At 33.5% G+C, this 13,441-nt stretch overlaps 1 protein-coding gene across 1 annotated transcript in view; it reads right to left on the bottom strand.

Annotated features, from left to right (window-relative positions):
* LOC132700285 (fasciclin-1) overlaps positions 1-12,916 on the bottom strand; it is a 613,802-nt gene extending 600,886 nt beyond the window's left edge. Inside the window, exon 1 of the mRNA XM_060667461.1 lies at positions 12,669-12,916. Within this exon, the coding sequence (XP_060523444.1) occupies positions 12,669-12,788 (120 nt within the window). The 5' untranslated portion in view covers positions 12,789-12,916. The remainder of the gene's footprint in view (positions 1-12,668) is intronic.
* Positions 12,917-13,441: the final 525 nt, after the last annotated feature.

Genomic DNA, 13,441 nt, shown 5'->3' with positions numbered 1-13,441 from the left:
AAGAGAGGCAATAATTGTCTAGATAAATGGAATTTACGGGTGCCGCTTCAGTTTTGGGCACATAATGGCGAATCTAATTGCGCGATTCCGTTGGACGTATCGTTTTCGAACGGGAATTTTTAAGCGCCAAAAGGGCCGCTTACGGCTCTCACTTTATGACGAAGCTGAAATTTTTTATTGTCGCGGCTTTTAATTACCGTTCGGAAGTCGACGCTGCAAAAAAATTTTTTCGCTGGCGGATAAAGTTCCCGCATACACTCCAATTTTAATTTAATATATATTTAATTTTTTTAATGAATAATTATTAACTATTTTGATCAAAACGAAAGGTGATCAGTCCGTCAGCGACACGGCTCGCATCTGAAATATTAAAAAAAATAACCTGAGTACCAAAGATTATTCAAAAATTGTAAATCAAATTTAATATTACTTAATATCACCAGAAAACACAGACAACAGATACTGGTAGTGGCATAAAATCTGGGACTGAGTTTGCCTTTGTCTTTATTTTTAACTTACACAACGTTTCGGACAGTTATATCACTACCCGTTATCAAGTGTAAATAAACTTAATTCTAAGGCTACAAGGTTTATGTACTAGGCGGCGGCGCTCATCCATGACGGTTGTCAAATTGTTAGTATACCCCGCTTGGATTGCTGAAGATGTTTTCATTGTTTCTAATGAAAACTGCCTCTTTAAATTTGCGCCTTCTCCGATGCTGCTTTCTGTGAACAACCCGCGCTCTGGGCCATTGGATGTTGTGTTGTTTTGTCCACACATGTTCTGCGTTACCTGATTTTTGCGTTTCACCCTTCATTGTATGTTTCTTATGTTCTTCAACTCTTATTTTTAGAGGTCGTTTGGTTTCGCCAATATATGACTCTCCACATTCACAGGGTATCTGGTAGATACACTCTTTCTCTTGAGTCGACGTTTCAGGCTTTGTTTTTGTGAGTACACTTCTTAATGTTGATCCAGATTTAAATACAGTTTTAATTTGATATTGTTTAGCTATTCGCCTAATCTTTTCTGATATTCCTTTCACGCATGGGATCGTCAAGAGAGAAAGAGCATCTACCTCACATGGTTGGAAGGGTCTACAAAAAAGACCATTTTTTAAAAACGGTTTACAAGACCGAAAAAATTCTTGAACCAGAAGACGCAGAGGAGGCTTTTTTTAAACTTTTATTCGTGACAATTATTCAAAAAAACTGAAAAATGGTTCCCCCTATTATTGAAAATTGGCAATAATTTCAAATCTGTGTTTTAGATGTCAGTTTTTTTTACATGACGATATAGCCCATATAGACAGCTTAAACTTTTGTTCGTAGGGTTTTTAAGTATTGTACAGGGTGTTCGCGATATTCCGTGCAATATTAAAAAACATAATAAATACTCCAAATTTGCAGCTACCGACTTCAAACTTGGGAGAGAAGCAGAAGTCTGGACCCGCATTTAGACTCTTTAAATTGGGAGTAATAAAACAACGCGAAGTATTTTTTTTTTAATTTTTGAATTTTTTTTTGTGGTTATTTTGGTATCCAGAAAAACATATTTCCTCCAAAGCCATTCATCCTATCGGAAAAATTATACATCCGTAATACGTGGGAGACCCGGCGCTATAACTGTTGTTTCACGCATTTTTTCGAATATATACAAGGTGTTTTAGTTATATACAAAAATCTAAAAGACCCTGAAAATTGTTCTTTTAGAGAGTAAATTATTAACTGCAAATCAAAATTCGTACAAACAGTAGCTAATCCGTTTAAAAAGTGTTATAGGCGGTATAAAGGGCTACAATTTTTGTATTTACGGTTTTCGTCTATCACATACGATGTTCGCGATATTTGAAAAACTCTAAATGAAAATAGTATATTGTGCAACAAATACGGTAAATGGCATTTGACCCACGAGTTTTTAATAAACGAGTGAGTTAAAAAGTTTACCGAACGGGTTGCATACTGTACGTTTTCTACGACCGTTAGTTTTTGGGTACATTTTTGTAAAACAACACGAATACATTCACTGACATGACCATCAGAATTGACAAACGTCAAAATTCAAAGCGTGGGAAAAATCTCCGAAAACATCCGATTACCCCCAAACCCGTGCGGTAAAATCCCGAAAACGTCCGAAGTGGCTCGAATTCGTGGGAAACGAAACTGACGTGGTAAAATGACGCTTCCCGCACGCTAGATCAGTGCGTAATTAGGTATTTTAGAAAAATAAATTTACCAACAAAAAAAAACTAACCACATTCTAGGTTTTTGGTTTTAACTCCAAAACTGTTCAAATTACTAATAGTATGTTATATTACTTTCAAATCAAGAATTAATTGATCTCTTTATTGTCACAATAACAATAAAAATACAGGGCGCTTCATTTAAAATTCAAGTTTAGCTTACATTTATATCTCTTGTCAAATGTCCACAATTTTGTTATCACCCTGCAAATGATATGGCGTTCCTTTAGCGTGAACAAAATTTCAGATATCTGCCTAAAATGCAAAATTTTCTAAAAAATATTTTTTTTATCTCCAACATAAAATGTTTCAGAGGATTTTTTTAAAGAATGTAAAAATGTAATAATATATACTAATATACTACTAATAGGTCATCGGCGAACCTTGTATACACTTCATTTCGAATAAATTCCCTTTTTTTGCAGAAGCTGCGGCACCAACGCGCTGTAATATATGACGCGTTTTCCGGGGAATGGAATTTTTATATTGAAGAGGGTAGGTTCATCCTTCTGTCAAAAAAAGAATCTACGCGTATGTCGGAAATTTTACGCCGAAATTCGGGATGTCGACCCGACGTCGACGTTGTTGATGTGGTCTATTAAACAATCGAATTCGTACTTTTCGGTCCGTCGTTCCTCTTCACGTTGTTAAAGTTTAGGATGTAGAAGATATCCGCAGAAATTGAAGCAATTTTTGATACACAGATAAAAAGGATATGTTGACCTAAAGTAAAACGCCCATGAACCTAGACCGCTATGTATATAGCCAAATCATTTTTATTTTACCAACAATCTAGTGGGAATTAATTCTCACACATTTTACTCACACTTAAACCGCATCTAAATACAGTCTACAAATTCCAAATTACGAGTAAATGTAACCATGATATTTACATGGTGGCCAGTTTATGAGGCACCACTATCTTATGTCAGGAACTAGAAGAGATTAAACAAAAAGTTAAATACAAAAGTTCCTAGCATTATTTTGGAATTTTCATTTATTATGTCTTGATAAATACAAGGTGATTCGTTTCTCCTTGGTCCTAACAACTTTGCTATTTCAAATGAAAACCCTGATTTAGATAGGCTTTTGAAAGAGGATTTCAACGTTTCGGAGAATTATAGACGATTATCTTCAAGGTAGTTATTTCATTTTTTCAAATGCAAACCCCCGCATATTATTTTACAATATGAGGGGTCTGCAAATAACTGTTTCTGAATTATTAGTCATCATTGTATTTACAAAGCACGTACAAAAAAATATGCAATTTATTGAGATTATGCGTTTAATTAAGAATTTTGATGAATGGTTCGCGTTATTTCGAACGAATATGTGTCTATGGTCTGCAAGTTCCTAAGAAGTGGCGGGTTTACTTTTAAACACCATGTCTTTACTAACAACCCGTAAAAAAAGTATAACGGAGTTAGATCCGGGCTCCTTAAGGATCAATGTGTTCAGCAATCCGTTGCCTATACCATATATGGCAAAACTAAAGTGATAAGAAGCACCATTTTGCAATTTGCTAGTTATTCTGCTTCAATATCGGGCAGCAATTGAAGATACCGCTGATTATTAAAATTACCTTTACGAAACACTGAGCCTACAATTTTGTTTTGCCAAATTGCGTAAAACACCCTTACTGAAATTCTACCGGACTTATAAGTTTCACCTTTCTCTTGTTACTTTCGAAAATCGATGAAATCGAATTTTTCGAACGTATCTGCGCCCGTATAAAAATTTTATATCTCGGTAATGGTAGGTCCTATGGGATCGCCGTTGCTACAGAAATGATCACCGTAGAAAAAAAATTTTTTTGTCTGTTTGTTCGTTATCGGTTCTCCGTTTTCGTCTTTTGGTTATTCCTGAATAATTTTCGAACCATTGGAACTACAAAATTGAAATTTGCCTCCTTTTTAACGCTCTACGAGGCACATACGCTTAAAAGAAATGGCCCTGATCCGACGCCGGTATCTATGTTTTTTTCGCGATTTTCGACTGTTTTTTGGACCTTGCCGTGAAACACGATAAGTGTCCGAAATTTAAAGCAATCGACTTCATATTTGGCACATATTGCTTTGACCCGTGGCGGAATCTATTGGAAATGAGCAGCCGGGGGGGTTGGGAAGTATTCTAAAAAATAAGGGTGTGCAAGGGTCTACAAAAAACACCATTTTTCCAAAACTGTTTACGAGACAAAAAAATTCCTGAACCAGAAGAAGCAGAAGATACTCTATAAACTTTCATTCTTGACAATTTTTTAAAAATATACAGGGTGCGCCGCAAATTCATAAAAACTGAAAAATGGGTCTCCCTATTATTGAAAATTGGTTACAACTGAAAGACTATGATGCAGATCTCACTTTTTTTATATTGCGATATAGCCCGCATAGACAGCAAAAACTTTTGTATTTAAGGTTTTCACTTATGTTCCCGATATTCCGTGCTAAATGAGAAATGTGTTCAGTGTCCTAAATTTGCAGATGTCAACTTCAAATTTAGCAGAGAAGTGAAAATCCGTGTCCATATTTAAACGGTAGAAATTGGTTGGAATCAAATTTTACCAGGTATTTAAAAAAAAAGAATTTTTTTTTTGGTAATTCCAGAAAAATGTTTTCCTCCATAATCGTTCATCTGATTGGCAAAATTCTTTAACCGGCAGACGTAGAACATTTTTTAGATTAAATGCAGGGTTTTCAAATTATAGGCAAAAATGTAAAAGACCTACAAAATTGTTCTTTTACAGAGTAAATTATTAGCCGCAAATCAAAAATCGTAAAAAAATATGGCTAACTGGTTCAAACAGTGTCATATACCGCCTCAAGAGCTCCATATTTATATTTGCGGTTTTCATTTATTACATACACTGCTCGGGATATTTGAAAAAATCCCTATTGAAATCGTCAAGATGCGATGACGTCATTGATTATTACGGCGCACTGCATGGTTTTAGAAAAAAATTATTTTCTCGAAAACCATTTACTATTTTCAAAAAATTCTTAAACCAGGAAACGTGGAAAATCTCCGAACAATGATTGAAACCTATACAGAGTGCGTCGTTTATGGGTAAAAAATCTAAAAATTCGGCAGAGACAAATAAACTCATCAGCAATTTCCGGGACACAATCACAAAACCGGACATAAAATTGTATTCGATAAAATTAAAATTATTGCATGTAATCAATTCTTCTACCAACGAAAAATCCGAGAGTCTATAAAAATCTATAACCAACCTAAAAAATCTGAACAGATCTAACAGTGACTCAAGGCTTTAGCTGTCACCAATATGGGAATCAGTCATCTGAGAAGTTGTTTATGCTCTCATTTAGCTCTGGCCCTCAAACAATATATAAGCAGGTACAGAATAAAATAAGAGCCAATTTCAGTCAAGCTCTGAAGAAGCCGAGACTTTATGCATATGCAATATAAAGAATAAATTGGACAGACCGGACGAAAAATATGAACTACATCTTTAATGCTCGCGCTCCGAAAACACTTCGCGCGAGTTCAACAAACGAACGGATGATATCCCGGAATATATTGTCATCACATTTTTCCATCCGTACGTCAATATGTCAATAATCAATATGTTTATTAATATAATATGATATATATAATTTACTTAGCTTTCACTTGGTAGGAAGGGAATATTTATTTTTGATTCTTTGTAGAATCATGTAAGAAAAATTCGTTCTTTCTTTACGATGTAAATATGTAAAATAGCATGTAAACTATAGTATAAATTACAGAAACAGTGAACGGGAAGATGGAAAATGGGCAATTTTCTCCGAGATACGATACTGGTCAAAATGGGAAAGATCTCTTGAATTTACGATGAGACCGTATTCGAGTGACACGCGAACTGAGATACTCGATTCCAATAATGGACGGCCTCTTTACGAACGTGGCGCCATTGCATTTGCACATAGAATTTGGCTAAATTCGAGCCGGGATCCCTTGTCTTTCTGCCTCTTTTTTCATTAGATTACTTCTACTGGAAATTCTATTAAACCCGGCGTCAAATTCCCTAGACTTACTTAAATGGGAAAGGGAGTTAAAAAAACCTTTTTGAATATGAATCTGAGGTTAGAAATTAAATGAAGAAAAAATTTAAAAAGAAAACGTTACATTCTCTTCTATACCTTTTATCAAAGTTCTTTTGCTCCTCTTATAGAAAGTTCATATACACTAAAAAAATAAAAAATGGATAATGACAAAAATCATGCAACTCAAAAACAAAAGTCATTTGATAAATATTTAAGATTATTTTCTTATTTTCTACTCTAAATTATAATGTTGATGCTTCTGCTCATGCTGATGTGCAAAGTGTTACTTTAAAAAGTCAAATTCGTGGTTATTTGCGGTACTTTAGTCACGGCTTCGAAGCTATCGAATGCTTGCCGTAGAGTTTAAGCACTTGTACTTTGACGTCTGTCAATGGTCATGTCACGCGTCACTCGGTAAGTAATGTATTCGCGCTATTTTGCAAAAATGTACCTAAAAAGTAATAGCTGAAGATAAAACAAAGGATGTAACAAGTTGACACTATATTGAACACTTACTCCGAATGTATCTAAATAAACTCGTACCTAAAGTGCATACTATATTATTAATTAGTCTTTATATATTAATAATACCATATTATGAAGAATAGTATATATGTTATAATGATGATTCATATATTTCCGTTCATTTATTTCCTTTCCATTTTCATATATTATGTAAATGCCATTTTAGTCAAAAAGGAATTTATATATGTTTTATGTGTTGCATGCTACACTTTTTCTACCACTACTACCAACATCTAATAGCTCCTAAACCATGACCGAGTCCATAGATCCCTAATAAAAGAGAGAAAGCATGGTTTCCATTTTAAAGTTATGCAAATGTCTTGACGGACTGCCGATACACTATACACAAATATTCAAAGCATAGAAAATTTCACTAAATATACTGCTGCTGCTAATATTTCGTTAAACATTATTTATAAAATAAAAAGAATTCTTTTCTCAACAAGAGCGATATGGTTTTAACCTCGATTTTAACTGCGTTTTGTACTATATCTGTTATTGATTATTTTTTGCGAGAAAAGTAACTTTTCCAAAATACTACAATACTGTGAATCTCGTTAAGAACAAATCGAAGATGTTTCACAGGCCTTATTTTCTTGTTTTGTGTATCTGTGGTTGATATTTTACAATACAATACAATCACTTTTTTAATTAATTAAATTAACAAGGAGGGTACAGTAAAATATTTTTAAAGTAATAAAAACATCTGTAGCGAGGGCTGATCAACCCGAGAAACTGACACAATATCGTAGTCTTGCACATTGTCAAAATAAACCTGAATAAAGTGTTCGACTTATAGTACTGATTTGTTTTGTCTCAGAATAAGTATAATACTGAGACACAACTAGTTGACGTATCTGTGCCTCAATGTTTAAAATTAGACTTATAGTTACTTTCCGGAAATTGTTGGCAAAGTTCGGTCTTGAAAACGGATAGTGCTTCTGACTTTGTTGCTGAGAAAAGGATTAGTAAAACTGAGCTTTTTAAAAATGAGAAGATTATATTCTTAATGTGTTCAAAGCTCTTCGCCACCAAAACTCAATATTCGGAGTTGCACAGATAATTGAAATGTGTTCGAATATGACTGGAATTGGACAGCCAAAAATATATCGACTTAAGGAAAAAACAAGAGAAGTATAATATCGGAAAAAGGTAAAAGATTAATAATTACTCACCTTGCGACACAAAATATCGTGAACTGAATACTAGCATGGAAGACAGGCTTATTACCAAGCAGCCAGCACAAGGCTTCAAAATATTCAAAAAATGCTAACACATCCCTCTGAGAAATATTAGGATGTAAATAAATTACAAAGTTATAGATTGGTACCTAGTCAAAATTTACTTTGAAACCAACCAGAGCCCCTTATTATTTCTCTGGACTCCAACACAGTTCATCTGAACACTAGGAAAACAGTTTACATAGTAAGTTGTATTGCAAAATTTTTTAATTACTTTATTATTTATTTTATTACATCGCATTAAGAAATGTTGTATCTTATTATGATATTGCGGGTACCATTTACCCGGTTAAGTACAACACCAACTCTATTTTGCTTTTCGGAAATGAACTTGATCTTTTTCAAATGAGGCATTAAACCGACGACATTATATTTGTTGTTCGCAGAGTCATTTCTATAATCAACCTAAAAGTACCAAGGGCTGAACTAGGGCACCATTTAATAAAAATGGATAACATTCTTACGGAAGTTATATATACATAAAATTTCTTCATCACTTCATCATTCGAGGATAAATGATCTGACATGATGGATGATCTTTTTATTTTCGATACTTGTCTAAAAGTATGTTTTTGAAACGAGCTTGGAACTTAAAGCTGCAGATATAATATTTGTTGTTTATTTTTTAAGGTGATATACACCGTACTATCGGAAATAACCACCATACCATAAAACCATAAAAACACGATTCAACTTTTTAAAGAACGCTGAGCGATCGAACGTAATACTATACTAACCGTAAAATGGACTAAACATTAATTAGGGCTGAACTAAAGCATAATTTATTAAAAATATTTGGCACTTTTAGAAACACCAACTATTCCCAAAATTTTTCTCAGTTTTTCATCCTCAACGATAAATGTTGTGTCATGATGTGACATAATGATTGTTGTTTATTTCTTTTAGGGTGGTGTGCAATGCACTGTAGGAAATAAGGAGATTATTATTTATTATAATAACTTTAATATCGTGAAGCACTGCTCGAACTCATGATTGCGCACAGAGTAAAATTGGTTATCGCTAAATTGTTGTATCAGCCCCATATGAAGCAGCTTAAACATTTTAAAGGATTAACTTTTTCTCCATATCCTTCACGCCAGTTAAGAAAATGCTGAGTGAGCGAACTGAATAGCTGAGTCATTTCTATACTAAACGTAAAATGGACTAAATTTTAATTAGGGTTGAACTAAAGCATAATTTCCTAAAAATATTTGGTATTCTTAGAAACATCAACTATTCCCAAAATTTTTCTCAATTTTTCAACGCTCAAGGATAAATGATGCGATACAATGGATGATTTTTTTCCCGATGCTTGTCTAAAAATATGACATAACGTTTATTGCTCATTTTTTAAAGGAGATATTATTATAATAATTTTAATTGCGCTCAGAATAAAACTAGTTTTCGCTAAATTGTTATTCCCTTATGCAAAATCCAATTGATGGGTAAAAGATCCCATTTGTTGAGGAATATTCTTCTAACAAACGGCATTTACAAATTTTAAAGGATTACCTAATTTTCCGTCTGCTTCACGTCAGTTAAGAAAATAATGAGGAAGCGATCAATTTCCTAAAAATATTTGGTATTCTTCCTTGTTCAACTATTCCCAAAATTTCTTCCAGGTCTTTATGACTCGAGGATAAGTGATCCGATGGATTTTTTTTAGATACTTGTCTAAAAATATATGTTTGAAATGGACATGCAATTTAAAACTGCAGACATAGTATTTGTTGTTTATTTTTTATGGTGATGTAAAATTTACTATTGAAAATAAAGAGATGATTATTATAATTATTTCAAAATCGTAAATTATTTTTGCTTCATACAAAATAAAAAAGAGGTCTTTTTTCAACAAAGGCGATATTGTTTGTAAGGAATGTCCCTTTTAACCTCGATTTAAAATACGCCTAGTACTATGTCTGTCATTGATTATTTATTGCGAGAGAAATAACTATTTCAAAGTGGAAAAATGTTACTTTTAAGAAGAGTGATAGCCAAAATGCCACAATAATGTGAAGTTCGCTAAGAACTTGGCCCAAATCGACGATGTGTTTCGCAGGCCTCATGTTATTGTTTTTTGTATCTGTGCTTAGTATTTTACAATACAATACGAGCGAAAAATTTCCTAAAAATATTTGGTATCCTTCCTTCCTCAACTATTAATAAAATTTCTCCCAGGTCTTTATGACTCGAGGATAAATGATCTGACATGATGGCTATTTTTTTTTTGAAACTCGTCTAAAAATGTATTTTTGAACTTGCAATTTAAAAAAAATCGTAAATTATTTTTGCTTCATACAAAATAAAAAAGAGTTTTTTTTTCAATAAAAGTGACGAAAGTAACTTTTTCAAAGAGAAAAAATGTGTTTGGTCATGTTTTTTGTATCTGTGCTTAGTATTTCACAATAGAAGCTAAAAATTTCCTAAAAATTCCTCCTCCTAGTTGAAGTAGGAGGTATTCCTCCTACTTCAACTATTTCCAAAATTTCTTCCAGGTGTTTATGACTCGAGGATTAACGATTTGATATGATGGATATTTTTTTTTCGATACTTGTTTTAGATACATATTTTTCAAATGAAATTACAATTTACAACTGCACAATATATGTTGTTTATTTTTTAAGGTGATGTAAAATTTAGCATCGGAAATAAAGAGATGATTGTTATAATTATTCCAAAATCGTAAATTATTTTTGCTTTATTGAAAATAAAAAAGGGTTCTTTTTACGCAACAGAAGCGATATGGTTTGCAAGAGATGTCCTTTATAACCTCTAGTTCAAGTGCATCTTATACTATGTCTGTTATTGATTATTTTTAGAGAGAAAAGTAACTTTTTGAAAGTTAAAAAATGTTATTCTATGTCACTATTAAAAAGACTGATAGCCTAAATGCCACAATACTGTGAAATCGAAGATGTGTTTCGCAGGCCTCATGTTCTTGTTTTTTGTATCTGTGCCTACTATTTTACAATACAATACAAGCGAAAAATTTCGTAAAAATATTCTTCCTTCCTCAACTGTTCCTAAAATTTCTCCCAAGTCTTTATGGCATGATGGCTATTTTTTTTAAACTTGCCTAAAAATGTATTTTTGAACTTTCAATTTAAAACTGTTTATTTTTTCAGGTGACGTAAAATTTACAATCGGAAATAAAGAGTAATAATTATTTTAAAATAGTAAATTATTTTTGCTTCATACAAAATAAAAACGACTTTTTTTTTCAACATTAGTGACGAAAGTAACTTTTTCAAAGCGGAAAAATGTTTTTGGATGTCACTTTTAAACAGACTGATAGCCAAAATGCCACAATACTGTGAAGTTCGTTGAGAACTTGGTACAAATGGAAGATACGTTTCGCGTGTCTTATTTTCTTATTTTGTGTATCTGTGCTTCGTATTTTACAATACAATACAAGCGAAAAATTCCCTAAAAACATTTGGTATTCTTCCTTCTTCAACTATACCCAAAACTTCTCGCAGGTCTTTATGACTTTTTTCGATATTTGTCTAAAAATGTATTTTTGAAAGGAACTTGCAATTTAAAACTGCTTAATGTTTGTTGTTTATTTATTCAGGTGATGTAAAATTTACCATCAGAAATAAAGAGGTGATGATTATAATTATTTCAAAACCATTAATTAATAAAAAGAGTTTTTTTCAACAAAAGCGATATGGTTTGAAAGGAACGCCCTTTTCAACCTCTATTTCAAGTAAGTTTTGCACTATGTCTTTTACTGACCGTTTTTCGAGAGAAAAGTAACTTTTTGAAATTGGAAAAATGTTACTATTAAAAAGACTGATAGCCAAAATGCCGCAACACTGTGAAGTTCGTTAAAAACTTGGCACAAATTGAAGATGTGTTTCGCAGGTCTCATTTTATTGTTTTTTGTGCTTAATATTTTACAATAAAATACAAGATAAAAATTTCCTAAAAATATTTGGTATTCTTCCTACTTTAACTATTTACGACTGGTTATATTGCTCTTTTTTAAGGTGATGTAAAATTTACCATAGGAAATAAACAGATCATTGTTATAATTATTCTAAAATCGTAAAATTATTTTTGCTTTATTGAAAATAAAAATGAGTCCTTTCTTCAACAAAAGCGATATGGTCTGCAAGGAATGTCCTTTTTAACCTCTATTTCAAGTACGTCTTATACTATGTCTGTTACTGATTATTTTTCGAGAGAAAAGTAACTTTTTGGAAGTGGAATAATGTTATTGGATGTCACTATTAAAAAGACTGATAGCCAAAATGCCACAATACTGTGAAGTTCGCGAAGAACTTGACATACGTAATTTATCCTTCCTTCTTCAACTATTCCCAAAATTTCTCCCAGGTCTTTATGACTCGGGGACACATGATCTGACATGATGGATACTTATTTTTCGATACTTTATTTATGATTATTTTAAAATCGTAAATCATTTGTGCTTCATGCACGATGACGTTTACCAACGCGGAAAAGTTTGTTACGGAAACTTCGGAGCGCGCGTTCCAATAGCGTTCTTCGAAATATCATTTCGGACTCATCGACGAAACTTATATTCCCGTCATATATTTCCGACAACGTGGGCCGCGCATTTTATTTCATAGAAAAACTTTTTACGTTACCTCGGATATGTCGGGATCGGACCTCATTTTGTCGTAGAGGGACACCTTGTCCGCGTGAAGACCGACGAAAAGCAAACAAACGAAAACGCCGACGACAATCAAACCCGGTAGGTTTTTCATCGTAGCGGGTGACTTTCGGACACTTTTTCTCACTTTCGCTTACCCGAGGATTAACGAGTCGCGTAAATCCGTTGCGATATCGATCGTGGGGTTTCCCGCGTATGAAACTCCGCGCGGAATGGGCGACGTTTGACTGGATCGGCCGCGGTTTCCTCCCCTCTAGGATTTTCAATTACGCGCGCGGCTCTCTCGCTGTCATGCGCAGAGTGACACGCGCTCGGTCTTGCCCCGAGATTGGGCCGAGTTTCTTGACTGCTGGCGGCGCGACGCGGTGTTAATCGAGAACTTTTATTTTCCAATAGGATAAAGGGAAAACCTCCTATATCCAGTATTGCATCTCTAAAATCTAATCCCGATATCGTAATCCGAAAAGCGTATGAAGGAAATGCTACGGTGGTCATGAACACAAATGAAAATCTTACACAGACGGATCATATCGTCAACTTAAAAAAGGTCCTACGTCATCCATAGAACGCAACCTTAAATCTGTTAGCTAAGACTTCTTCTCTATCAGAATCCGTCAAAAAATTGGTCACAGTATATTTTCTTAAGCATTTGAAGTCTACATACTCTAACATACGTTTTACCATTGAACTAGAAACTAATAGTAACCTCCCATTCTAAGATATTCTTACCAATATAAAATCAGAATT

Source organism: Cylas formicarius, unplaced genomic scaffold, assembly GCF_029955315.1.
Source record: "Cylas formicarius isolate icCylForm1 unplaced genomic scaffold, icCylForm1.1 PGA_scaffold_4__25_contigs__length_36172078, whole genome shotgun sequence".
NCBI classification, from domain to species: Eukaryota; Metazoa; Arthropoda; class Insecta; order Coleoptera; family Brentidae; genus Cylas; species Cylas formicarius.
The sequence above is the reverse complement of the archived record's forward strand: the minus strand, read 5'-3'. Positions and strand labels throughout refer to the sequence as shown.